General features: G+C 40.5%; 2 protein-coding genes and 1 long non-coding RNA gene across 6 annotated transcripts; 1 reads left to right on the top strand and 2 right to left on the bottom strand.

Annotated features, from left to right (window-relative positions):
* Positions 1 to 244: 244 nt before the first annotated feature.
* On the bottom strand, positions 245 to 7,561 carry MAGOHB (mago homolog B, exon junction complex subunit). 2 transcript variants are annotated; one of them, XM_016220476.2, is made up of 5 exons: positions 7,420 to 7,561; positions 4,658 to 4,716; positions 3,851 to 3,961; positions 1,895 to 1,977; positions 245 to 491 (listed from the first exon to the last, which is right to left on the bottom strand). In XM_016220476.2, the coding sequence occupies exons 1-5, from the start codon at positions 7,511 to 7,513 to the stop codon at positions 392 to 394; spliced, it is 447 nt and encodes a 148-aa protein (XP_016075962.1). In that variant the 5' UTR covers positions 7,514 to 7,561; the 3' UTR covers positions 245 to 391. The 2 variants fall into 2 exon arrangements, with proteins under 2 accessions (XP_016075962.1, XP_087670921.1); XM_087814795.1 differs by lacking the exon at positions 7,420 to 7,561 and adding an exon at positions 6,360 to 7,288.
* A 1,217-nt stretch (positions 7,562 to 8,778) lies between these two features.
* On the top strand, positions 8,779 to 17,280 carry LOC107543067 (uncharacterized). 3 transcript variants are annotated; one of them, XR_015714075.1, is made up of 3 exons: positions 8,779 to 9,338; positions 9,553 to 12,206; positions 13,227 to 14,583. It is a non-coding gene; the product is annotated as an uncharacterized LOC107543067 (long non-coding RNA). The 3 variants fall into 3 exon arrangements; XR_015714074.1 differs by lacking the exon at positions 8,779 to 9,338 and adding an exon at positions 17,178 to 17,280 and having other exon boundaries at positions 9,345 to 12,206; positions 13,227 to 13,577; XR_015714076.1 differs by lacking the exon at positions 8,779 to 9,338 and adding an exon at positions 9,345 to 9,445.
* Positions 10,570 to 25,937, bottom strand: STYK1 (STY kinase 1). The gene is made up of 9 exons (XM_016220477.2): positions 25,874 to 25,937; positions 25,319 to 25,453; positions 21,092 to 21,355; positions 20,186 to 20,367; positions 18,506 to 18,589; positions 15,386 to 15,594; positions 13,586 to 13,626; positions 13,177 to 13,273; positions 10,570 to 10,774 (listed from the first exon to the last, which is right to left on the bottom strand). The coding sequence occupies exons 1-9, from the start codon at positions 25,935 to 25,937 to the stop codon at positions 10,570 to 10,572; spliced, it is 1,281 nt and encodes a 426-aa protein (XP_016075963.2).
* Between the last annotated feature and the right edge of the window lie 1,674 nt (positions 25,938 to 27,611).

Genomic DNA, 27,611 nt, shown 5'->3' with positions numbered 1-27,611 from the left:
GAATTTCTGCCATAGCATGCACCTCCTACAGCATTTTTTATTATCTTTAAAGTGATAAGAGACATAGCCTCCTGAAAAAAAAGCACTCTTCATCCAGGCTTTGGTAAGTTTTATTGGAGCAAAATTTCAAAAGTGGCTTTTGTTTACAGAATTTAATGTGTGTGTGTGTGTGTGAGTGTGGCTTTTATTTCCAGAATTTAAATTTACTTTAACCCACTTGGACACAGTGAAAATAACCATTAAGCCTGCTTATGTATTTTATTTTCAGTTTGCATACAAAAAAATTTGTTTCCTTCATATTCATAAAAATCCCAATACTGTAAATGACAAATAACCCCTCCCTTACCCATCCCTTAATTAAATATAAAAACAGCTTCGAAAAACATAAAATTTAGATTGGTTTAATCTTGAAATGTAATCCAATAAGACTAAAAACTAAACATTTCAGGTCCTGTACCAAATAGTAAAATACTCGAAGGCCTTCAGGATCCCTAAAATTTAAAAAGGCAGAAGTTACTTTTTGTTTCTAGAATGCAACAACATAATTCTATAAATTAATTCCTAAAACAAAACAAAAATCTAAAACTAATTAAGTTAAAGGATATTTTAAGAGAATAAAAATTTTCTTCACAAATATTAATTTCGTATATAAAGTGTTTATTTTCTTATAAAAAAGCAATGCATCACAGAAATGTATAAAACAGAAAAAATTATATAGGTAGAAAAAATAATATTCATAATACTATCTAATGTCACTTCTCACAGAATAATTATAAAATGTTGGTGTTTATTTTTTCTAATAATTAAAATTATTCCCTGTGCCCTTTTTAATGTTACTTTTCCCATTATATTAAATAAAAATTCACAAATAATTTTTAGTCAATTTAATAGTTCTCTCCTTGTTAAATATTTGGACATTTTTCCAATTATAAATAAGGTTCAATGACTACCTTTACAAATAAAGCTTTTTCATTATTTGAGAATATTTCCACACAATAGACATTCAGAAATGAAATTACTATAGTGAAGAGTGAAAAGATTAATGAAATATTAATGGCTTTTGAAGCAAATTATCAAACTGTTTTCTAAAAAACATTGTACCAATTTATAATCCCAGTAGGGTATGAATGTCATTCTCACCAACTGTGGGAAAATAAATTTGATAGTTTAAAAGTATCTGGTCAGTATTTATGAACATAGCCTTTTGTATCCAATAGTTATTAGGCATTCATTCCTCTCTCCTTTCCTCTATAAATATTCATAAAGTATCTATTATGTGCCAGGTACTGTGCTAATTTTGGAGATACACAAGGTTCTGGTGGAGCTTATATTCAAACCAGTAAAGCAAAGAAGTAAATCATTACAATCTGGAGTGATAGGAAAAAGAGCACTACGAGGGCATTTTAAAGGGAAAGAGTGGAAAGAAAACTGGAGGCACAGCGATTTTTCAGGCAAAGACAAAGGTATGTGCTACAGGGACACAGAACTTGGGTAGACATACGTAGCTCAAGCCATTAAGCTACACTGGATTTTTTTCCATTTATTTGAAGATTAAACCCAAGGAGGAGAATGATATGCTGTGGGGCTAACGAGTCTCATGTCCAATAAGGACTTCTTTTCCATTCTGTGACAGTGTCCAGATTTTTACCAAAAAAGTGCTAATAAAATGTGGGCATTATTATTCATAGTTGTCAGATTACGATTTTTTTTTAAATCAATAAGTATACTGCTACCCTCTTTAACAAAAAGTCTTTAAATGCATAAAAATCAGAATTACATCTGCATAATAAACTGATAGGGTGCCAATGAAATAATCTTAGCAAACTGGCTATAGTTCTAAAATGAACCTCTCATAAATTTTATCAATTTAATGAAAATGCTTTAACATACTCACTTTGACTGATTTACATCAATAAGAGAACCTATTTTTGATGTAGTAAAAGAAATGTGTTCATCTCCAATTACAATTTCAAGCTCCTGAAGAAAATAAAACAGAGAAATGTAATTAATATAGAAATCCATCCGAGATATCTATATTCTTGCTACCAAGGGTTCCCTATTTTAGCTGCAGGTTTTCTAACAGTAATAGAGAAGGGGGAAAAATTAATCTGTTAGACATAAACTATGTCTGTAAGATAAAAATAAAAACTTCATCGTCTGCACAGGAGTCTCCAATATTAGGACTAACCAAAACTACTCTCAGCATCTCATAATGATACTATAAAATGAATGACATACTTAAGAGTGACACATAAATGTTTCTTGTAATATCAGTAAACACTAAAGGCATTACTTTGAAGCACAATGTTGTAAAAATAATATGAATATAAGCTTATTTTAATATAATAAATAAAAACGCATTTACTTTTACCAGGCTCTAAAAATAAAATGCATAATGTTAATAATAGTACCACTTTAGTGCCTACTATGTGAGGCCCTGATGCTAGAGACTTTATAAGTACTATCTGTAATTCCTAAAATATGGTTATCAAACAGGCTTTATTAGCTTACTTTTATAACCGTGAAATTTAAGACTCAGAAAGCGTAGGAAAAAACTTTATATTTATAATCAGCAGTAAGTGACAGAACTGATATTTGAATCCCAGATTATAAGACTGAAATACCGATACACTTTGACTGCACAAAACATTAAAATGAAGAACTAGTAAAATAAACAAAACGTAGTACAGGTGTTCCCAGTGTGCCATAATTATTGTATAAATTTTTCTCTGCAAATCTAAAACCAACAATTAAGAGGCTATATCTGGGGTATTTTTTCAGGTTAAGTAACAGATCCGCTGAAGACAGTCAGGTATAAAACTGATCAGAAGACCTGATTATGCAGTTTATGGCACAAACTGGAGATTTAACTAAGGTTCTCAAATGATCATAAAATCTTTGACTTAAAGACCAACAATTTCTGGAGCTTGCTTAATCCTCCCCAGTAACCAAAGCACAGGCCCACATTATCGAGTGGGTAGGTAAAAGCCCTGGATTCACCCTCAGCTTAAGAGAGAAACAGTTTACTGCGGTGGTTTCTATTTTTTAGTACATATGTACATATGCATAAAATGGATCTCAATTTACATTTTAAAAGTGTTTACAATGCATAAATACGGTTAACTATTACCCTTGTTTTCCTAAATATTTCTTTAAATAGAAGAGTTAAGTTACTGCTACAGAGAGCCATCATCTGTTAAGGTTTCTCCACATTTTCTTCTAGTAAAAGGTGTTACACACAAAAATGAATTTAAATGTTTTTTCCTCCAAGAGTCATACCTCTTTTCCCCAAAAGTTGAAAAGACTCACTTCAGAAATCAAACCATCTTTCTACTGAGTGAAATCAGCCTTCAGAGCTCTTTAGAAGCCCTCTGAGATACATCCCTTATTCTGAAGAGAATATGAGAGGCAAAGGCAGTGGTCAATTTGAATTGGCAAAAGATGCAAATACGAGTTTTCAAACTTATAAATTTGGAGAAAGTAAATTTTACATAGTCAATGAGAATGTTAAGTCTCGAATTTAACAGATACCTATACTTATTCCTAATAAAAGTAATTAACATATAATAGAAATTACCCACAACAGTGTAAAAACATCCTAACCTTGGCTGGGGTGGCTACAGAGAGGACTGTTCAGAAAAATGTCTAAATGTAGAGCTATGCATCGACTCCTTTACTACTAGCAGGTAATACAGAAAATCAGGCTAAGGAAAAAAAAGAGTACTTACCAGGTACCTACTAAATGAAAAACTAAGGAATCAGTGGGTATCTATTATAAATAAATAAGGAGAAACATAATGATATTATCAATTTTAATATTTATGCATTTAAAGAATCACTAAATACAAACCTGTCGGCCAACCCTGTCAGGGGGAGGCCACAAAGCATCATCTTCTTTTGTAATTTCACTATCATCAATAATTCTCTTCAGTTCTTCCATTACACTCTTGTGTACATAAGCCTGAAAATAAGTTAAAATAAAAATTTCATAATGATTCTCTATTTTTTCCCACAACTCAAAAGAAAATGATAAAATGGAGTTACAAACCCTAAATATTCAGAGAGAATATCACAGAAAAAATTAATTCTGATTCCAAAGTACAAGATGGGAACTATTCATCCTTATCATTTTTCTTCACTCTTGCCCTTTCCTTTAATTTTAACATATAGTTTTCCTTCTTCACATCACTTAGCCCCCTTTTAGACCCCTAGATTCTGGCTTGGTAACATGGTACTCAAATCTCTCCAAGTGGTTAGTGATGACAATGAAAAATCTACGGGATGAACAGAGACAAATAGAAGTACATGTCACAGTAATTTGAACTTTTCTTATCCCTAACTTTTAAGCCTTTCATTTAAAATTCATACTATGCTTAAATCATGATTATCATTTTAAATAGCCAATAGAGTAAAAAGACAAATTAATTGTAAAATGAATTAAATGACATGTTCAAATGTGAGACTACAACTTAATATATTCAGATTGCTACTTTTGTTGTTACTGATGCTACAATTATGTGTAATTTAAGTAGAATCCCTTTTCAATCCATAAATTGGCTTCTTCTTTACAATACAGCCTCATATGTACTTTTATAAATTCAACACAGACATGAGGAAAATGGCTAAATAAAAAATTAGAAATTCCAAAAGAACTCACCTCTTTTCTGATCATGACATCATTTTTGTAATTGCTGTTGTTGGCATATCTAAGCTTTCCTGTGGGGAGTGGAAAAAAATTCAGTCTACAAGCAAAAACTGCTAAAAAAAATAATAATAATAAAGAAATGATATCGTAAGCAATTTTGAAGATAAAGATCATTTTTATTTTTATTTTTTTTATCCTCACCTGAGGATATTTTTTTCCATTGCTTTTCAGAGAGTGGAAGGGAGAGAGAGGGAGAGGGAGAAACATCAATGTGAGAGAGACACATCAATTGGTTGCCTTGAGCCCTGACTGGGGCCAGGGATTGGGCCTGCAACGGAGGTACCTGCCCTAGACCGAATTCGAACCCAGGACCCTTCAGTCTGTAGGCTGATGCTCTAACCACTAAGCCAAACAGGCTAGGGCAATAAAGACCATTTTATACTACTACTTTTATTAATATTTCTTCCCTCCTAGCATAAGACCAATGTGAGAATGCAGACACTCAAAAATTTCTGGTAAGTTGGCTGCAGTTGAAATTAGTCAATTTTTTAAATATTCCATGCCTTTGATATAATTTTTAAATATTCAGTACAATTTTTAAATACTCCATGCCTTCAATATAATGGGAAGGCTATTTTTAGGGCCCATTTTCTTATGCTATGTCTTGAGACAGGGGATCTGAAAAGGAACAAACATTTCTTTTAAAGTTTATCTTTTATGTCTGTATTGGTATTAACTGATTAGCCCGGAGCATTCAATCTAATCAGTAAAACAACCTTAAAAGGAAAGTTTTAGCCTGGCCAGTGTGGCTTAATGGTTGAGCATCAACCATGAACCAAGTGGTCACTGGCTTGATTCCAGTCAGGGCATATGCCCGGACTGTAGGTTCCATCCCCAGTAGGGGGCAGCCAATTGATGTCTCTCATCAATGTTTCTATATCTTTATCATTCTCCCTTCTTCTCTCTCTAAAATCAATTAAAAACATTTAAAAAATAAAAATACAGGTTTTATTCTCCCACTCACTCATAGTTGAGAAAACAGAGTTGAGTAACCTGCATAGGGTCACACAAGATTCAGATCCAGATCTACCTTCTTCCAACACTCATGCTTTCCCCGTTACTCCACAATGTTCTTTTAATTATTTTCCTTCAAGTTAATATATGTATAATAACATGACAATGCTAATATTCTGGAATTATGATTTGGAAGCACACAGCCAATGTGCTGCTTCTAGATTAAAGTTGGCCAGTTAGCTGATCTATATTTAATTTTAATCCATCATGACTTTGTACTCCCTGGTGCATGGTTCATAGTTAGTCAGTTACCCAGGTAAACATGTAATGTGATCCTGATCCTCTAAAATGATAGGTAAATCTAATGAGGTAAGCCCCTTAGGAATCACTGACTTTGTGACTCACTATTAGAGGTGGAAGTGGTGGATGGTGTGGTGGCAGATAAAGGGATGAGAACCACTGTTCTGGAATGAAATTTCCTCAATAACATTAGACTACTTAATTTATGTAACTGGCTAAAAGTGATATGGACAAGCTGAAAACTATTCATAGGCAAAGGCATTGAAAACAGTATCACATAAAAATAGGAACAGATAGAGAATTCATATAAATTGGCTCCTTAGCTAAATTTAGAAGAAACATGAGCACAAGAGAGAATAAGGTTATTATGGTTTCTAAATAATTGCAGGGCTGTCCTTACCTTGAGTTCTGCCTGAAATGTCTGACACTCTTCCCCTTCCCTAATATGTGATCCTCCCGTAATTCTTCTTTCATGCTCTCACCGAACTTTGTCCAAAGATGAACATAGCACTTAATACCCATACTGATTTATGGTTAGTTTCATGTCTGTGTCACCCACCAAGACATAATTCCTTGTGGGAAATTAAAGAGACTTATTCATTACTTTGCCCTCAATTTTTATATTTTCATATTGCCCAACACCTAAAAAGCATTCAAAAATGAAAAGTCTACTCAGCTGGACTGTCCTTGTTGCAAGAAGGGTTCAATAGACAATAACACTCTCTAAAAAGAATCAGAGATGTCAAAAGATAAAGTTTGCTGCATACGTTATGGGCAGCAGGCAGTTTTACCTCGCCCTTGGCTCATGCCATTCTGCTTCCAATCCCCCACCCCCGCAGAAGCTAAGAAAATATCTATTTCAACTGTCACCTTCTCTAGGAAGCTTTCCTTACTTCTTCTTGTAGAACTAACCACTCTCTTTTTGTACCCTTAATGCACCCTATGGAAACACCCAAAACACATCAGTACACTCATTTTTCAACATGTTGGAATCCCCGCCCTCAGGGCGGGTCTTAGGTTTTTCTAGACACGCGAGCGCAGCGACTGAATGAATAAAATGAATGAATGAATGGTCCGAGGGTTGCTAGCCACCGGAAGATTTTAAGCATCCATTGGACCACCGCATGTCGGGGGTGTCCTTAAAAATGGTCAAGTACTAGGTCCTTTAAGGCCCTTTCCTGTGAGTTGACTCTAGGATGCTAATCACCGTAGGTTCAAATTCAGTATCAGCCAGGAATAGCTTTTCTGAATGAACTTACACCGATTCTCTTCTATTCCAAAACCAACGAAGGCCTCTCGTATTCTCCAGCTCCTACTGACTGGGCTAACGCAGCGACCTCAGCCCCCACTACACACTGGCCCGCCCACAGGGGCTCGCCCACCCCACCTCCTCCGCGGGCTCGGCGCCGCTTCCCCGGCCCAGCGCCGCGCTACGCTGCGGCGGCCGCTGCTCCGCTCACCGTCCGGCCGAAACTCGAATTCCAGAAACTCGTGCCCGAACTTGCCCTTGTGCCCTACATAGTAGCGCAGGTAGAAATCGCTGGCCATAGCCATTTTTTGTTCCCAGAAAGCCCGCCGAGGGCTCGGTCAACGTGCCACCGGGCGCCGGGCAGTGACGTCAGCACCAGGATGACTGCGTCACTGCGGGCGCGCCTCTCCTGCTTCCCGCTCCCGAGAGGAGGCTCGGGTCTCGCGAGAGAGGCCTGACCGCGCCGGAGGGAGGGTAGCAGGGACTTGGAATTTCACTTTCCTGTGGATAGACGCGTGTTATTTTCAAAATTAAAGTAAATCATATTATATTAGCAAAGCGTAGAAGTGTGAGAGTACGCCAGCACTTTCTTATGGGCTTAGAACTCAGGTTTGCTGGTTGTGTCTGCTGTACGGGTCCCTAGTTCTCGCGGCATTTTGTGAGGTGGGCGTGGCCTTGCACGAGTGAAGCCCGAGTCCGGCGTCGGAGCGTGAGGCCTGACGCGACTCCTTGTCCTGGGTTCCCGCCTGACACGGGCTTCCCCCTCTGGACAACGCCACCCGGCAACTTGAAGCCTATAAATAACGGAGACAAAGGAGGAAAAATCCATCGAACAAGAGTCTGAAATGTTGAAAGCACACTGGAACTGAAAATCCCAACAGTGCTGGTATAAAAAGAGTTCCTTTCCATCGGAAACCTCCGTTCAGGAAGGGTCGCCGTAAGTGGCTCGTGGAGCTGTGGCAGCGACTGAACGTCCCGTGGTTCAGCCCAGTTCCTTACCGGACACAAGTTAAACTGGGGGAGTGAGGAAGGCTCCTGCGCGGGATGGGTTCTGAAGGATGGGGAAAGACCAGATGAGCTTTTCCACAATCTGTGTTTCAAATAATATCCATCATTCTTCGTATACCGGCACAGAGTGATCCTGTTGGTGGCCTTTGACCTTCAGTGGGATTTGTAGTAAAGGGCGGCGGTCGGAAGGCCCGAGATTCGGCCCCAGCACCTACCTCCACCTGCCTCCTTGAGTCACCGTCTCTAAGCCCCTGTGTTCAGCAACCGAATGAAAATGCTACAGTCAACTTTGCCACGCTCACAGGCCTCTTGAGAGCATCAAATGAGACACTGCATGTAAAAATAAGGTCTCAATTTAAATGCCATGTCTTCAGGGAGCTCCCCATTTTATATTCCCTTCTATTATCCTGTAAGTTCCTTCAGAGTACTTACCACGACGTGTAATTTACAAATACAAATATGTGTGTAACGTATCTTACTTTCTAGACTAATAAAAAGCTCTCTGCTTCTTTTATTCAACACCTAGCACGATGTTTCGCGGTGTTGTCCTTAACATTCAATTTAAATAAATTTGAATAAATATTGTGTAAATTTGACTTAAATGAACAGCCTAGAAGCAAGGATGAGATTCCATAAGACTTTATCATTTCGTGCCAAGCCACTCAACCTCCTCTCTCTCTACCGCCACTTACCACCCATTTAAATTCTGACTGGTCGTGTGGTACTCCTACATATGAAAAATCATTATTTAATTGGATGACTCATTATGACTCCATCGGGATTCTAACTTCTACAAGATTTTCAAGGGCGAGTCACCTTTCCTACAGCAGCCTTAGATGTCCTTCCCAGAGTTCCAGGAATGAGTGTTCTTCAAAATCACAGGTCACATGTTCAACTGAATTGTCATCATCATGGTATTTTCAGTATTTTACAATAGTAGATTACTATCATCACCCAGAAGTCCACACAAAAATGATGACTTCACCATTTTACTTATGTGGTGCTTGAACTGTACTCTTGTCTTTTAGCATGTCCTACATCAGCAAGATTGATGGATGACTAAGGTTTTCTTCTTGGCCACGGTAGATTTTAAATGAAAAAAAAAAAAATGAAAGATTCTAGGTAAGGAAGGGGGAAAGAAAGGAAACTAATGTTTATTGGGCGTATATTATGTGCCAGAATCTGTACAAATACATATTCTCATTCAGCCCTCACAACAACCCTGTGAGGTAAGTATTATACCCATTTTACCCTTTTTCTGACAATGTGGATTATCTCTATAACTTTTCTATTGACATTAGCTTCCATTTATTTACTTTTATCCTTCCTACTGTAGAGATTTTGGCAGCTGTTATACCTGAAAAGACTGAAATACTCATGTCACTCAGTAAGTATTAATTTAATGAAATAAGTTTCACAGTACATCAATAGATGATTGAAAATCAGAGGCTACCATCCTTCTGCCTTGGATAGACTTTGCTAGGCCTTGTTAAAGACCTTCTGGCCTACTAAGCATTCTTGCTTGGTTTCCACCTTTCATATTTATTAAACACACATGGTATTTTATCCATCAGCCTAACTGACTCTCTAGGCTCAGTCTCCTTAGTCTTACAGGGACCAGGAAGGTAGCCTGATGAACAATACATGTTGAATGTTCTTAATCATAAAATGACCTCTACAGCTTCTAGTTAAAAATAGTATCAACAGGGTTCACTTGCCTCAGCATTAGATAAAAGGGGACCATCTTTCTTTTACCTATACACAGGGGAAATTCATATATTTTCCTTCATGGTTCTCCCAGCCCTGCATGAACGGACCGTTACTGAGGAGCTTAACATCTTTCCCCTACCTTCTCTTTGAAGGATGACCTTGGTCCACATCTATATCCCTAAGCAAAGAGAACCTTTAATTTTCTTTCTCATCAACTCCTTTTTGGGCTTTCTGTTTCCTCATTTGATTCTAATATCTCTGTACCTTATTATTATCTAGATAAAAGCATACTTCAGGAGGAAACTAGCCTGTGGTAGGAGGTGCCAGCTTATTTGTGCCATGCCCCCTCACCCCACCTAAATTTCAGATTTCTAAAACCTCCTTTGTAGCGACACTGTCTACCACTTCTACCCTGAGTCTTTAGGATTGGGACAACATAAATAAGTCTATTTCCCAACCTCAAGGGTATGTGGCATATAGTCTCATCCAGCATCGTTTCACATGTCTAGGGAAATGTATAGGGGAAGATCCAGGCTCCATGTCCCACTTCTCCCTCTGTGTCCCACTAGAAAGTCCATCCTCTGTTCTTAGAGGAATTCCAGGAGTATATGATCACCCATAAATGTTTCTTCCCCCGGGCTCTTCAAAGGACGCTGTAGCTGTAGGAGAGGCTCTCCACACTGATGCCTGCCACAGCTGCATACAGTTCAGGCACCACCAACTCTGGTACCTGCAATACAGCTTTGTCATCTGCATTTCGAGCAGCTGTTTCTAGGCGTGACAGTAGCTCTCTAAGTGAGGGGCGTCTGTCCTCTTTCCATTGCCAACAGGACTTCATAAGACTATACCTGAAAGGGAAACAAGAGAAACAGACTTCCTTGACACGGAAAATGTATGAGGAACAAGTCTCCTCACCTAACAAACCTTAACACAAAAAAAACATGCAATTTTTAATCTACTTCTCATTATCCCATCTCTCATATTCTTCCCAGAGATTATATTCATCTCGTCCTCTTAATACTAAATCTCTCAATATTGTCTTCTCGATAGGGCACTTTTTATAATAGGAATGACTGAAGATTTCTCAGGGTACAATCAGTATGACAGAACAGTCACCACCACCACCCCATTCTGTTGCCAAAAGCTCCTTCAGAAATTGTGTTCTCATCTTTAGATGTTACTAACTTGCAGCACTGCAGACTATTGCTACAACTTATCTACCAGTAAAAGGTATATAATAGCCAGGAAAATAAGAAGTTATGGTGCAGCATCAATAATATTGTAATAACTATGTATAGTTCCAGATGGGTAATAGACTTATTGAGGTGATCACTTCAAGTTACATAAATGTCCAATCACTATGTTGTATACCTGAAACTAATATATTTTATGTCAACTGCAATTGAAAAATTGAAAAATTATAAAAATTTATGTTATGGAATGATATTATTCATACTACTTTTGGATAATGTAATTAGGCTTTTCCTTCCATTAATCCAAGTCATTTACCCCCTTTATAATTTACTTTCTTCAGGAAATTGCTTTAATCTAGATAAAAGTACTTACCATCTTTAATCTATCTTTTCTTCAATCCAGTTTAGAGAATGTATAATGCTGTCTGTTTTCAAACATTTTCATCATGTCCCAACCCTGCTGAAAAACCTACAGTGGTTTCTCTCTACCTACCATATGAAATTGATGTCCAACCCCCCAGCTTCTCTACCGCATAGGCCTTGCCTATCTGAAGCCCTCTCCTCCAGCCAAGTCAGTGTGTCACTATGTACTGGATGTGGTTATCAACACCCAACTCTGTCTTTGCTTATGCTGTGCCCAATTCCTTGAATATCCTCTCTGTGGTCATTTCCTATAGGTTGGTTTTAAATCCTCTGTGAAAAGTTCCCTTGTAGACCTCAGCACTCTGTTTCCCACACTTGTTAATGTTGTACCATGAGACTTTGTAAAAGATGCAACTTTAATAATACTCCTAACATTTACCAAGAACTTATTGTATAAGGCATGGAAGTGGAACCTAACGTGCATTATTTCATTTTAGCCTCACAATAACTTTGAGGTAGGATTATCATTATACCTTTTTCAAGATAAGTAAACAACATATAGTAAAGTAGCAGGACTGGAACTGAACATAAGTCTTTTTGACTCTGAAATGAATCTGAGCTTTTATCTGTTCTACTTAATGCCTCATATTTTACGATGATTTTCATGTTATTTCAGATATCTCCTCACCCAATGTTAAGTTCTTCAAGATTAGCTACTTCATCAGTTATGTGTCTCCCCCCAGTATCAAGGACAGCCTTTTATACATAGAAAGCCTGCAAGAAATATTTGTCAGCAATTTTATTCTAGTTCTAGTATACCCAGCCAGTATCACTATACTGTGTGTGTGTTTATAGTTATGATAGTTAAGCATATTTATAATATGCTTGATACAGTAAATGTTTATTGTACAGAAACCCAGCTTGAAATTTACCCTTTTGAGGCTGCAAAAAGTTACAAAATAGCAATAATTTTCATGGAAATGTGTATTAATATATTATATTCTCTCCTGCCTCATAAATAATTTAACCTTTTCATACATTCTGTAACCATCCCTTTTTGTATTTTATTGGTTATAAAATTCTGAGTGTAATTTTTAATTTTTCCTTTTTTTTGCTTTGGTTCCTACATGGGTTCCCCAGCTATCCCATTCTGCTGACAATATCGGATCCTCCCCCTCCTGTCTTTAAAATTTCTTCCTACCTCCTCCTCCTGGTTGGCTCCTAATGTGCTCAGAGCTGGAAAAACAGCCAATAATTTTTAAGAGTTAAATACTAAGTAAGAGCCAACGAATAACTCTAGTGCCATGGACTTTATGACAGCTGTATTAGAACTGAGGCTGGCAGCCTTTAACGGAGGCTGATGTTTAGACAAATAAAACACTCTGTACTTGCATTGGATTTGGTCTGCTGCTTACCTATTTTAGAAGCTTCTGGGGGAACTAAAGTTTACCAAATTTGGATTCCTCACAGAGTTCTCAGTGGTTGCCTCAACATTGTGTGTGTGTGTGTATGTGTATATATGTATATATATGATATATGACATCTGAGAAAATGTGTTTTACTGCATAAGTTTGGTATAGGGATGTACATTAGCACATAAAGGGCAGCTGGGGATCATCTCTGAAAAGGGCATGATTGATAGGGAGCAAAAAAGATTTGGAATGAGAGAAGAGTAGGCCTTGAAAGCCACTTACATGGTTTGTGTGCAGCTACTGGGTCTCTTCATGATTTTCCCTCTTTGCAGATGCTGTAGAATGCTGTTAGGAGGCACTTCAGGATACGGTGGCGCCCCTGTTGGCACGGAGAGAGTAAGAGTTGCAAGAGAACTTTACGTCCTCTAGAATATGAACTATAAATCTGAAGACAACATTTTTATGTTTATGCAAGATCGCTCTTGGAATTATCCTTTATCCTTTGGATTTTAATACATCCTCGGAATTGGTAAAGTGTTGAGGAAAAGAGAAAAAGAGAATGGAAGGAAAAGAAAATTAAAAGGAGAAAGATTTCATATCAGACCAGTTCAAACCTCAGAGACTGTACTGAAACCCCTTCTCACAGCATATGTCATCCATCACTCAAACATACTTGCATACAGGTACATACCTAGAGTCACCATCTCATAAAGCAGGATCCCAAAGGACCAGCTATAAAAGAAACAAAGTTGTTTAATTTCCATTTCTTCCTTTCTGAAAGAGATCTCACTTAAATATCGGAGGCTTTCAGGAAGAGCTCTATAAAGAAGGCAACGAAGAGGAGCAGAGGGTGTCTGGTAAAATAAACCCAGTAATAGTGCCATTAGAAAGCATTTCTGGCCTCGCTGCTTGTGGCTCAGTGGTTGAGCGTCAACCCATGAACGTGGAGATCAGGGTTTGATTCCCAGTCAGGGCACATGTCCGGGTTATCACTGATGCTTCTCTCTCCCTCCCTCCCTCTCTCTGAAATCAATAACATATTTAGAAAAAGAAAGAAAGCATTTCTGTCCAATCCCCTTAGAGTCTAATCTCTTTGAGGACTGGGTTTATGTCTCCTTTTTCTATATTTCATATTAACAGATGTTTACTATTATTGGCTAAATTATGGGTGTGTATTATGCAAACAAACAAACACATTCACCTGAACAAAAAGAAATTCCCCTCTGAATATTTTTCATCCTTTCCATTCCTTCCTGCTGAAATTCTGGCCTTTATTCTTAGTGCAAGGCCAATTAAGGTTTTAATTTATCTACTATTTCCTCAGTAGATCTAATTGCCCAAACCAAGGAAAAATATTAACAGAACAAGCTTTATACATAATTGGAATACATATTTCCCCAAGCAATATAATTTGAGAGATGTATATTTCACTATTCTATAATATCATCATTAAATGAGTAATATGTAATATTTCCCGGTTAAGTTTATTGCTCCTAGACTCCTACTGAAAAGCAGATGTGAATGAAGCAGCAATGGAAGTCTCTTAATTGACTCACCATATTAACTGACATTCTAAATGTTCTTTGCTGCTCATGATATTCATGGTTAGCAAGATAGTCTATGTTACACCTATGCACTTCTCCAAGCAATTGAGTTATTTGGTTACCAAAATTCAATTGTGATTCTTTACAGTCCTGTAAGATTTATGCCAATCTTACGTGTCACTGTAAGTATGTAATCAAATATTATGCAAGCTAATTAAATATAAATACAAAAAAAAGTATTAGCTCCCTGAAAAGTAGGTTGAATGCTTTGAAAATATCTATAAAAATAAGCTGCTAAAAAGAAAGTGGTATCAAATTGTGTGGGTGGCACAACCATAAAAAATTAGGAAAACTAATAATAAATGCCTGTGGTCAAATTGCTTCACAACTGTTTTCAAGTTTCTCAGAATTTAAACTGAAACTCAATTCATTATGGATGCTGTTCATACAGGAAACAACATATAACCTCAATTAGCAGGTCCATCCTCATAAAAAGGCCACAGCCCCCCTCCAAAAGAGCAATCGATGAATATCCAGTTATATGTTTAAGTTAAAATAAATTATTTGAGGTATGTGTAGTTCTTTTTATTTTAATAATTCCTGGTTTCACTGAACTTTTGTTTAAGTGGACTCACTTTTGTTTAAGTGGATTCACATCCTTCAGATAAAAAGGATTCTATGAGATACCAGTGTAAATAATCCTTCATTTTTCTTTTTGCTTTCCTAATTAAGGCTGCTAATCTAATACAGAAGGAATACTTGAAAAGGCACATAAAAGGATTGCAGCCAGATGCCAAATATGATCTCTGTCACGTTTCTGCTTAAGAGTCTGTCTGACTCCTAAGTACACATAATTGTAGACATAATTGACAACAGACGCTGTCATGGTCAGGGACTAGAGGACACTCAGGTCAAGAAGGGAAGAAACCCAAAGGGCAGGAACATACATGTCTCCTCTGATGCCAGGGGGTCTTAGCAGCAGCCGTTCTGGAGCAAGCCATTTGAGGGGTATGGTGCGAGTAGAGGCGATGGCCCCTTGGGTGTGGAGTTCATAAGCCAGGCCCAGTCCACAGAGCTTAGCAGTAAGGTCACACTGGATCAGAATATTTCTGGCTGCCACATCCCCATGGAGCAGATGTTTATCCTGAAGAAATTCCTGTCAATTCCAGATCAAAGATAGATCAGCTGTCTAAGGTCATGGCTTGGGTCACACCCAAGGAGAAGCAGTGCTAGGAATCATCAAAAAGACAAGGACATTTTCTATTCCAAACCAGCCTTGTTAATATTGACATGTCACTTCCAAGACACAATAAGGAATCAGACATTTTGCAAGTCTCCAACAAAACATATTCTGAACTAATAGTTCTTTTTCACATATAAAAGTGTTTAGGATTACCAAACTGTGCAAATAATCCAAATAACATTAATAGTGGATCTGGAATGTCTCACTTCCCCACTGAGTGTCAAGCCCTCGCCCTCCCTGATTGCACCTTTCTCTCAGGATCCCACTGGCAACTGGCAAAGGGAGTAGGTTTCAAGTTTCTAGCAGCAATCCCCCAAACAAGGTAAATATATGTAGAAAAATTGAGTGTCATAATAATACATTTACATGGAGTTTCGAGTCACTTCATTTTGTCCCTAAAATAACTAGATGAAGTGAATTAAGGAAGTATCTTTTAGGTAAATCTAAATGGTTACACAAGGTCACACAGTTATTAAGTGGTAGTGACAAGAACCAGGTAGAATTCTAATTCATAGGAATTACTAAAAATTCTACTAATAATTCTCAAGCCAGGCTGAAAATTGGAATTGCCTGATAGCTTTTTAAAAACAAGATTTTCACCCCATATTTACTTAACTGAAGTCCAGGCAGAGGGACCTGGTAATCTATACTTTTAAGAAGTATTAAAATGATTCTAAGCACAGCCAACAAGCACTTGAGAACCACTGCTCCCGGATGATGCTGGTTTGCTCGGATCATTTGCCCCAGCATCAAGCTATTCAAGGCATATGCAGAAGTTGAAAAGCTTTACATGAACGAAGAGCTAGAGATTGAGGTCTATGATACCAAACAAGATGGTATGAAAAAAAAAAAAAGATTAAGGTGGTAATTTCCAATCACTGATGATGAAGGAAATAGTGACTAGCAATTTTTCTGTCTCTGGTGGAGTTTTCTTTTTATTTTTTCTATCACCATTTATTCCCCCCCATGTCCTTTTCGACCTCTACACCCCCCCCCCCGGTGGAGTTTCAGAACAAATAAATTGTAATGTAATGAGAAGAACTGAAGAATGAAGTAACTTCGAGGTTGTGAAAAGTAAGAAAAAAATAGTATGATATTGTCTCATAGCTGGTAACCTAGGGACCTGATGAATTCATCCACAGAATCAATGCATCCCAATGGGGCTCCTCTGTAATTATGGCTCAGAATACAAGGTAGGCTGTACCCTACCACCCTAACTTTATTAAGGAACTATACCAGCTAGGTCCTCCAAACACCAGAGATAATACTCACTAATATGATGTGCTCTCTCCCCTGTCCCATGGGAGCTTCAGCTATGACTACTGCTCTTTTCTCATCTCACTACATTTTTCCCTAAGCTTTCCCTTATTCCATGTAGGTCCCTGGTATATTTCACGCCTCCAGAGGGCAAGATACATAAAATACTTAAAGTAGAAGCTTCACAGAGCCTTGATTTTCTTTCTTTTTGTTTTTGTTTTTGTTTTTGCTTTCCTCAGGTTCCCACAGAGAGTTTATGAGGGAGCCAAAGCCAGTGAAAGGACGAAGGAGTCCTACTTCAACATCCCTCCTCGAAGCTTCTGGCCTCTGCAAGACGGAATATTCTGGGAGAGAGGGCCTGCCCTGTGTGAGGCCACATGGAGCCTCTCATACCACAGCTTGTGGGATCCCGAAGACCCAGGAACAGGAGAGAAATGACATAATCCCCACCCCAGGAGGGTGCTGAGGACGTGCCTTACTCCCCCCCAAAGGGCCACAGCTCTAGCCATCAGGACCTCTGGAAGAAAGGCCAGGATGCCTGGCTCTCCGATCGGCCAGCCTAATCCTCAACGTGAAGAAGGCCTGGGCAGTGGGCCTGGCTGACAGCTCGGGTCAGACCTGGCCCCAGGCATCTACTCTAGGAGCTAACACCTAACATCCAAACGTGATTTAAAACTCAGGACGGTTCTCTTGCTGACGAAAGCCACAGCCCAGATAATGGCAATGCTGCCAGACCCTGGCCAGACATAGAGACTCAAGCTGAATGGTGTATGAGATTGTGAGGAGACCCACGGGGAGGAACAGAGCCCTGATTTTCTATAGCAAATGCTATTTTAAATGCAATTATCTAAATAATTTCATAGATGAAGTCATCTGAATTTCCTGAGTAATTACGGCAAAGATAAATTTTTTCTCTTAAGACCCGAGTTCTTTCTCTTACTCTTTAAGTTGATTTAAAATAAAGGAATGGTCTCCCTATGGTCCCTTCTTACGGCCCCTCTTCCACTCGCTCCTTCTTTTTAAAGCATATGTATTTTCTATCACGTTCAAGATCAAAGCAAGTCCCCAGCAGAACATGTTCTGAACTAGTATTTCTCGTTTTTCAGGTATAAAATGGTATACTTCCTTCTGGTTCTGTAGCCTTTTACCCATTGTTTATCTTCTCATATCTTCTCCCAATATGCTTCCTTATGTGCCCCTTTTACATCTATTAATATTAGTATGTATGGGGAAAGGGAAGTATCAAGCAAGTGGACATAAAGCTCTTGGCCCTGGTTTTTGAACTCTGAGAAACCTTTTACAACCAACCCTTCCTATTCTGTCTAAAAACCCTAAGCTGACTACTTTCTGCCCAGAATTTACCAATCCTGTAGTATATTATCTAAATGATTTCATAAAGAAAGAACTGAAAATAACTTTTCAGTGCTTGAGTATCTGCTCTCTAACTTCCATCTGATTTTCTTTATAACATGTACCCCTTTAGGAATATAAGCATGAAAGGTACAACATCAAATACCAGGCCAATGGGAAAAATCCCTACCATCTGTTGTCATTTTGCTCAGCTTACCAAAGCCAAGAGAACTTGCTTCCCAATGTGATATATTTGTTTTTCTGTGAGATCATAGAGAAGGCCATCCATGGTCATCACATCCTGAAGAGACAGCGAAAAGAGCATTATATCAAAATGACATGAACAGATTTTTTAAAAAAATATAAGGGCAGAGATATTCTTAAATGCAGATAGCAAAGCTAAGAAAAAGATCCAAAAAGACATAGAACTGTAAGGTTTAAGGAGAGACTGATATTAGAGATTCTCAGATATGCAGAGAAATACAATGATTTATTGGACTGGAAATAAATAATAAAGAATGTAGATGAACAGCAGAATGAAGGAAGAACAGAAGAGCAGGTAAGAAAGACAAGTATATGTCCCTTGGGTAAAGCATCAGTTTTCCTGCATGTGTGTGTGTGAGTAATTAAGCACATTAACTCAACGAATTTTTATTGAATGCCTACTATGTGCCAGCTTCCATCTTAGGAACACAGAATATACGAATGAGCAAAATAAACATGTCATACATAAATGTATAATTACACACCTATAAGCACCATGGAGAAAATGGTGAGGGAAGGAAGGAGAGCTGATTCAGGTGAGGAACAAGGAAAGCTTTTGATGAGATTTGAAGGATGAATTGACATTGACTATGCAAAGAAGAGAAGGGAGAAGTTTGGGGTAGTGAGAAAAGCATATGAAGGTCATCTAAAATAGAGAAGCATGGTAATTTTGGAAAACAGAAAGCAGCTAGTGAGGTCAGAGCACAGAACAAGTTAGAGCTGGGTAAGCTCTTTAAAAGGTTTAAAGCACCTGCAGACTTGCACATTGCACCGCTGGATGGAAGACGTCAACAGGCTCCCTTTCTCACACCCATTTAGTAGTAAAATCATCAGCATACTGAGGAGGCTTGTTTAATATCAAACGTGCTCATTGGCAAAGAACTAACTAAGGAAGCATGCAGTGCTTCAGAAAGAGGGATATATAGAGAAGTAGGGAGACTGTAAGGAAAAGGAATCGTACTTTAGTCTGGAAATTAATTTGTTAAAATATGAATTTGAGGTACAAAGAAAAGCTGAATTTTTCCTCAACTCAGCCCTGGCATACTAGGGTGATGTTACAGAATGGAAAACACACTTAACAAAAACAACAAAATTACAATCAGTACTACATAGTTATGCTATGTCATTATCACCATTAACAGCTACCATTTTGAGTGTTTGCTATATACCAATCACTGCTATGTTTTTAATTACATAATTTCTTTTAATGTTAATAATAATTTATTGTTTCTCCCATTTTACAGATTCAGAAAACTCAGGCTCAGAGACTTGCTCAAATTCACGTAGCTACTAGGAGGTGGAACCTGAAGTCTGCACTCTAAATTGGCAATATGGTAGCTATTAGACACCTGTGGCTATTTAAATGTGTATCATTTAAATGAAATAAAACTGAAAATTCAGTTTCTCAGCCACATCAGCCACATTTCAAGTATTCCATAGTCACATGAGATTAGTGGCAACGATATTAGACATAAAATATTCATCATAAAAAGTTCTATTGGTTGGTGACACTCACTCTGTTATGCTATTATAATGTCCCTCTACTTTGTCACTTGTCAGGCTCACTGACATGTGAACAGCTAATCAGCCAGGTAAAGGCTTTCCTTTCTAACACCTCTACCCTACTACTGACCCGGCGACAGGTCCAGAGAAAGCTGAGCAGGTCGCCCTGGGCCACATCCTCCAACACCATATAGAGCGGCTCTCCTTCTGTGCAGCAGCCTTCCAGCTGGACCAGGTTCTGGTGCTCCCCCAGGTACTGATAGAACTGGATTCGCCCTAAGAAATCCTGTATCTCGTGGAGCCCAGCTGGTTCTGTGGAGAACAGAAGAACCGTGGTGGGTGAACTGTCAGAGCATTTCAGATAAAACGGGAAGACTGAGGCAGGAAGCAACCTCAGGTGATAATTCTCACGGCTCTAAAGGGGAATGAACATAGATAAAAAGTAAATAGGGAACCAACTGGAAGATGATCCTCACTGATCTTTTGTCAAAGGCGACAGAATCGTTACAACTAGGGAAGCTTTCATCTGCCTAAACAGGCAAGTGTTGTGTTCACATTGACATGTATCACAGCCTGGGCCTGCTGATTGATGATCTTGCTTATCCAGTTGTTGTCCTATCCTGTTCTCTGCATCTGCCATCGCTGGCCCATATCATGAATATCAGCAAAAAAAGAAAAAAAGAGAAGAAAAAAGAAAAGAAAAGAAAAGAAAGACAGTACCAGAGAAAAATATCAAATAGTGGAGAAAAAGTGCAGAATCAACCTCAACATCTTTATCAAGTAACAGCCAGTACGGAAAAATCAGTTTGAACAGCCTTGGTAGGCAAGGTTGAGCTAAGAACAAAACAAGACCCCGAGAACATTTCTGTCTTCAGTTTTCACTTTCTAACCCCATCTCATTCTGCACACAGCTGTGATCACAACTACCTGTTGACTAACATCCTAATGTCTGCAAAGCGTGTTAGCATTTACTGTTAGAGGGGCTCACAGTGGACAAGTAAAAAGGGAAAGGGAATTCTAGCATTTCTCCTTTTACCTTTTAAAGCCTTGAGGACAATGCTCTTGGACTTAGCTGGGTCCCCAGGGTACATCTTGGTTCGATAGATGGCCCCACAAGTACCATTGTAGATCAGCTCGAGAACTGCAGAGAGTTGCTCCCGGGGCAACTGCAGCTTAGCCAGGCCATGTGTGGACGTTCGTAGGAGGCTTGCCACCGATGTCTCCTTAAGTGGCACAAACACACCTCGGTGTCCTTCTGCTTCCCCGTTTTGGCCCCTAGATGGAGGCACAGGAGCAATGCCTAGAAAAAAAGCGATGATACCAACCAGCTTTTTCCTACCCTCCAGACTCCAGGAAAGCAGAGCTTGAGACAAGCTGGCAGGAAAGTTCCTTTAACAATTTTTTGTCCAGCCGTTGTGGGGATGTCTTCTGATGCCTCTCTGTAAACCGGCATCAATACCAACTTGTAGGACTTTTATAATAATTCCATTACTTCTAAGACAACTCAAGATGACCTCTGGAAAGTGGTAATAAAAAGCATCAATGATACTATTTCATGCTTGAAGGTCAGGAAAGGCCTTTGTGATGACATATGAGAAATACCTGGAAGCAATTAGAGTAAGCGATAAGGTGTCAGGAAGGGCATTACAGACAAGGGCCCAGCCTACAAAGGCATTGAAGGAGCCTACCTGGCATACTTGAGGAAGGGGAGTGAAGCCCGCGCAGTGGAACAGCTGGAGGACTACAGGAGAGGAGGCCACAGAGGGCCCAGATCATGTAAGACTACCGAAAGAATTCTCTTTTCATTCTAAGATGGGAAGCTACGCGAGAGTTTCAAGCAGAGAATTGACAGGACTGACAGACTGAAAGGATCATTCTACTGAGAATAAATACAGCAGGAGGACAGGGGCAGAAGCCAGGAACCCAGTCAGGAGTGAATTACAATGAGCTAGGAGAGGTGAGAGTGGCGCGAGTTTATTTGGGGGATAGAGTTAACAGGGTTTGCTAATGGGCTGGACGGACATCTTTAACATTTTAGACTGAACACACGGAAAGCTGGGTTTGCCCTTTACTTCCCCGCGTAAGACCAGCCACAAAGCTGTTGGACTGCAAGGGCGCCCCGCCCCGTGGGAAGACCAGTAGTGGCGCGTATTTGCGAGGGAACTTCAGTGCCTCTGTCTCGGACACACTAGGCATGAAATATGTATTAGCTCCCAACCGCAAAGTAGGTGATTTAATATAAGAACCTGGAGTTCAGGGGCGGGGGCTACAATTAGAACAGAGAAAGCCTTTGAATCTGCAGGCTTAAAACGAGAGCACTTAGAAAGTGACGGGAGATTTAAAGAGGGGAGAAAAGAAAAAGTGTTTCAAGAGGAAAGAAGTACAAAATTGTTTCAGGGGTTTTTGACAGGTCAGATAAAGTGAGGACTCGGCACAGCTGTCGGCGATCTTGGAAAGAGTTGTTGGGGCGGAGCGGCGGGGGTGAGGGCCTCCCTTGGGTGCATCCAAAGGAGCCGGCGAGGAGGGCGCGGGGGCAGGTGGCCGAGCCGGGGCGCCCGCCGGGGGCAGGTGGCCGAGCCGGGGCGCCCGCCGGGGGCAGGTGGCCGAGCCGGGCCGCTCGTCGTCGTGTCCCCCCCCCCCCCCCGCGTCCTAGCGGGACCCGCGCGAGCCGAGGACCCCCGTGGGGCTGGGCTTTTCCCGCAGCAGCCGGGCCCAGGCCCCACAAGGAGGTTCGGAGAGGCCGGCTCTGCGCCCGCGGGGGCGCCTGGCTGCCCCGCACCCTCGCGCCCGGCTTCACGCGGCCGGCCGGCGAGTTGGGCCTTTCGGCCAGGTGGGCACGGCCGGAGCCGGGAACTACCGCTTGATGGGCGAAAACCTCGAAGCTTTCCCCAGGACCGGCTGGCCCTTCCCGCCGCGCGGCCGGGGCCCACGCGTGCCAGGCGCGGGAGAGGCGCAGGCCCCCAGCCCTCCCGCGTGCCAGCGGCCGCCGTCCGTGCGGCGCGGCGACAGACCCGAGGGCCGCGGGTGACCCAGCCCTGCGGGCCGCGGCGGGTCGCCTCTCCGCCCGGGAAGTCCTCGGAGCGCCCAGCTTTCTCACAGGGGCTTCTGCGAGAAGAAAGGCCAGGTGCCGGCGTGGCTGCTCCCTCGGCAAGCGGATGGCATCGGCGGGCCCTGGGGTTGGATTTTTGCAGGGTACGGAGAAGGCGAAAGCCAAGCTCAAGCTGTAGGAGGGCGAGCGGGCACGTCACAAGCAACCAGCGGGAGCTTCGGAGCCGCGGGGACCCTCCGGGCTGCGCAGCGCCGCCGCGCCCCTCACCCGCGCCAGCGACGCCTGGTGCCCGTCGCTGCTCCTGCGCTCGGCCTGTGGCATTTCTGCTCAAGGTTATCCCAGGTGCGTGCGAGTGCTCCCAATGCAGCCGGGAGGCCAGTGCGTAGAGGATGTGTTACTAGTTTTAAGAAAGGGTTTAGTTGTTTTTATTTTCAAAAACAGTTTTTAGGAGACTGTCTGATTCTTTCCTGCAGGCGCGTCTCCAAGGGCCCCCATCAGGGCACTGCCACAGCCTGCACTGTAAATGGGGGACGCCCCTGGGTGCCTCAGCAGAGCTAGATTCAGGTTTGTCTGTCTTTGTCAGCAATACTATGTGAGAGGGCAGACGGTGGATATAATAGTATAAAAAAATTAACGACAATCATTTTGACAGGGGGACTATGTAAAATTTAAATGCAATAAAAAATAACTGTAAGGGAAGTTGATTTACCAAGAGGAGTAAATTTAGTTCAATACGTTATAACCATCTGTCAGTGTTTACCTTTGTTCCACCTTCAGCTCTTGTTTTTGTTGGGGAGCTTTTGGGTGCAAGTAACAGAAAACCCTCATTCCAATGGCTTAAACAGGAAGGACATTTATAATCCCAAATTACGGAGGGCTCCGTCGCTCAGTGAGGAACCAGGCTCCTTCCCCCTCTGCTCCGCTGCCTGTAGTATTGGCTTCATTCTCAGGCTGCGGCTGTTCCATGGACTCATGGAGAACGGCAGCACCCAGAGAAAGAAGATGAGCAGTTTTTCCCTGTCTCCTTCACGGACTTGAAGAGCCCCTTTCACAGAGGTCCTCCCAGCAAACCTCCCCTTGTTTCTCCTCATGTCTCATTATTGCTCAGGAATGGATCACTCGGCCATTCTCCCCAGTCACCGCCAACGTCACCAGGATTCCTATAATTGTTTGCTAGTAACCGTTTGGAAGAGAGTGGGTGTTGGGAAGTCGCTGGCACTGACCACTACAGTTCTGTGCTTTTATCAGAAACAGGATGTATTATTTTCTCCTGCATCTTAATTTGCGGAAATATAATCCTCTTCATATTTATGCGAACTAAGAATTAATATTGTCTCAATTAAATTTGATTACATTTATGAGGAGATAAAGCTGAAACTTAAAGTTGGATGCTTGAATACCCTCAAATTTCATATGTATGTGGTTTTTATATTTTCACAGTTGAAATAAGGCAATTTTTATAATATCAATGTTGCATAATTATTATTGTAATAAAGCTTAAGCCTTACAGGTCCTTAAAAAAGAGAGAGAGAGAATGCGACAAGTAGTAGTGAGAATGAGTTTAAACAACTTATTTGAGAAGTTTTTCTACAAGAGTGAATTATAAGAAAATTAGGATAAAATTTAGAGAGAGATTAAGGATCAGCCACTCTAATTACTGTCAGATTTTTCCCCTTCTTTTTACTCTTAGTATCATGTCCTAGCTGGTTGTCTTTCATTACATGCTCAGTGGTACTCCAGAACAGCATATCATTTACTACCTAACACTTAAAAGACTATTATGAAAGCTGCCCCTTTTCATCCTGTGTTCCAAGGGCACAGAGCAGGGCTGCAATGTATTAGAGTAAGATGTCATCCTTCAAAGCTGGTAACAAAGCCATGGGCTTTACCCACGAGGTCTTCCTCCCAGACCCTTAGGCATTCATGTGGCCAAAGATTTGATAGCATGATAAGAGGACAGAAACAGGTCACACGAGGCCTCCTCTTGCCTATTCTGGTTTCAGCTAACAAGCCTATGTGGAGTTTCTACTCATGAATTATCTACTTCCAAAAGAAGAGCTCACGCATCTCTCAGTTCCACAGGAAGGGACCCAGGCCTCCTTTTCCACTGCAGGGACCTAGACCTCTAGACTTGGACCCATCAAGACTTGGGTTTTATTTTTCTGCAATCTCTGTCTTCCCTGAGCCTCTGTCCAGCCCCAGTTTGAGCTTTACCTTGGAGTCCAGGAGACTGCTGTTGGGCTCTTTTTCCTCTGATAAAAAGCCACAGGATGACCCCAAGAATGATGAGGGAGATGCCAACCAGAAAGGCTGGGATGACGATGATTTCATACTGCTGCTGCTGGATAACTGGGTAGGAAATTAAACGGGAAGAGAAGAGATTAAAGAAGAAGCCTAACCTGATATCAACGCAAGTTCCCCTACCCACCGGCCTTCACTCGTCATACAGAAATGGTCATCTCTTCTTTCTTCCACTCTACTTCCATTCAATGGAAACCCTACTGGGGGCAACTCTCTTATCCAAACCGCCAGTGTCCCTCTTTCTTAACCCAACAAGTGTGCTCTGTGCTTCTCGTATTTTTCCTATCGCGATGAAGAATGCAGCCTCTGGATCTCACCTGCCACTTTTCAAAAACAATGGCCTCTATGCCCATTTCTTTATCAATACTGTCTTCATTTCTACTACAAATCAAATTATTCTCCCCCTAGAATCTATCCAGACCTAAGTCTTCATTCTTCTAAGGTCAGAACTTAGACTTTTGTACTTACTACACAACTTGTCGCTGAGACTGCATTCCTTTAGCTTCTGTGTCATGCCCTTCTCCTCTCCCATGGCACACAGCTGTCCACTCCTAGGCTTGATCCATAGAGAATGCACAGAGCATGGCTGAGAATACCAAGGACTGGGTCGTCCTGAAAATAAAACGGGGCACACAGAGAACTTTAAACCACAGCTACAGGTGACTGGATATTAAGGACAAGGCTACCTGGAACTCTGAGCCTTACGTTCATCTCTGTCAGTCTACCTGATATTCCGGCTGGAAGAATTTTATTCCTTTTTTTCAAATTTTTATTTATTGATTTTTATTGATTTTTAGAGAGTTACTATAAGGACTCTTCATGTGAATCACTTTTAATTCTGTATAATAAGTACATATTTGAAATGACACCTCCAAAATCCTGGATCTTTCTTTCTAAAAAGAACTGGCAGTTACTACCCTTCAATATATCTACGAACTTTATTTTTGTTAACAAGAGTCTCCCCTCACTTTATGGTCAGCAAAGCCTACTTATTTAATTCTGATTGATCTGAAAGAAACTATGGTGATTTTCCACTGTCTAGGAATCCTAGGTAGTCATTTGATAACAAGGTAAAATTTTAAAAACCAGAATTGTAGCTTATATGACATATGATATTATATATGTGTTAGTTACATTAGCCATATTATATCACATTGTGTTTTATTATTGATACTAATAACCACAGTGCTATCTATTGAGGTAGAGTCTTTTAGTGCCTGAAACACACATGTAAAGAAGTTTCTCAACTCCAGCCACGCCTCCTTTTCATTATAACTGGAGCTCCGTGAGCTTGTAGGGTGGGATGAAAGTTAAGCAATTTCCTTACAACTTAGAAGACAGGTGTGTGGTTGGTTGATAGAAGCCCAAGTAAACAGAGGAGTAGCCTAAAGGAGAAAAATTGCAGAGAAGTGAATTCTTATCCGTGGGTTTTTGTATAACAAGGGATCTGTGAAGTCAATGAATAAATAACAAGACGGCAAAGTCCATCTCATTGAGTTTGAAAGCCGAAAAGGCAAGGTGAAAGGTAATTGACACAATTTCCACAATTCCACAAGACCACATGGAAAGAAAAGCATTTAATGACAGGGCCAAAAACAGAGAGCCTTGAGAGGGTGAAATGAAGAAGGTCTTAAAAATAAACATATGTTCAACCAGGGGAATTCAAAAGCTATTTGAAAATTTTTCACTGCCATTCTCATGCTTATTTCCCTTGCCTCTTACTTCCTTTTCAGCGCATTATCATATGTAATTATTTTCATTTAGGGAGCAGCAGTTTAATGAGTTCGGCTCACTGGGAATAGGTTCTGTGAGCATAATCTCTCTGACCATAGTATAAGTGGAAGATAGGTCAGTCAGCAGCCAGCTCAAACTCGTGAGCTCTGCCCAGAAACCAAATCACACACCCACTAATACATACTGAAGGAGGTTATTTAAAGCCCAGCGTACACACGTATCCCCACATAGAGCTGCTCATGGTGGGCCACTCTCAACTACAGGCACATGGCCAACATACCTGCCCCCAATGTCTCATACCCACGTTCATACCCCTGCTCCTGGAGCACATTTATTACAGAGCACCCACCTTTGGAGACAATAAGACCTTTTATTGCATTTCCTGGAAAACCTTCTCAACATCAGCTTTGTTTGTGCATAGGTAATTTAAAGAGGTTGGTTCTTTCTGTAATCTTTTTTTGTGTGGTTAAAT

Source organism: Miniopterus natalensis, chromosome 2, assembly GCF_054644295.1.
Source record: "Miniopterus natalensis isolate mMinNat1 chromosome 2, mMinNat1.hap1, whole genome shotgun sequence".
Lineage (NCBI taxonomy): Eukaryota > Metazoa > Chordata > Mammalia > Chiroptera > Miniopteridae > Miniopterus > Miniopterus natalensis.
The sequence above is the reverse complement of the archived record's forward strand: the minus strand, read 5'-3'. Positions and strand labels throughout refer to the sequence as shown.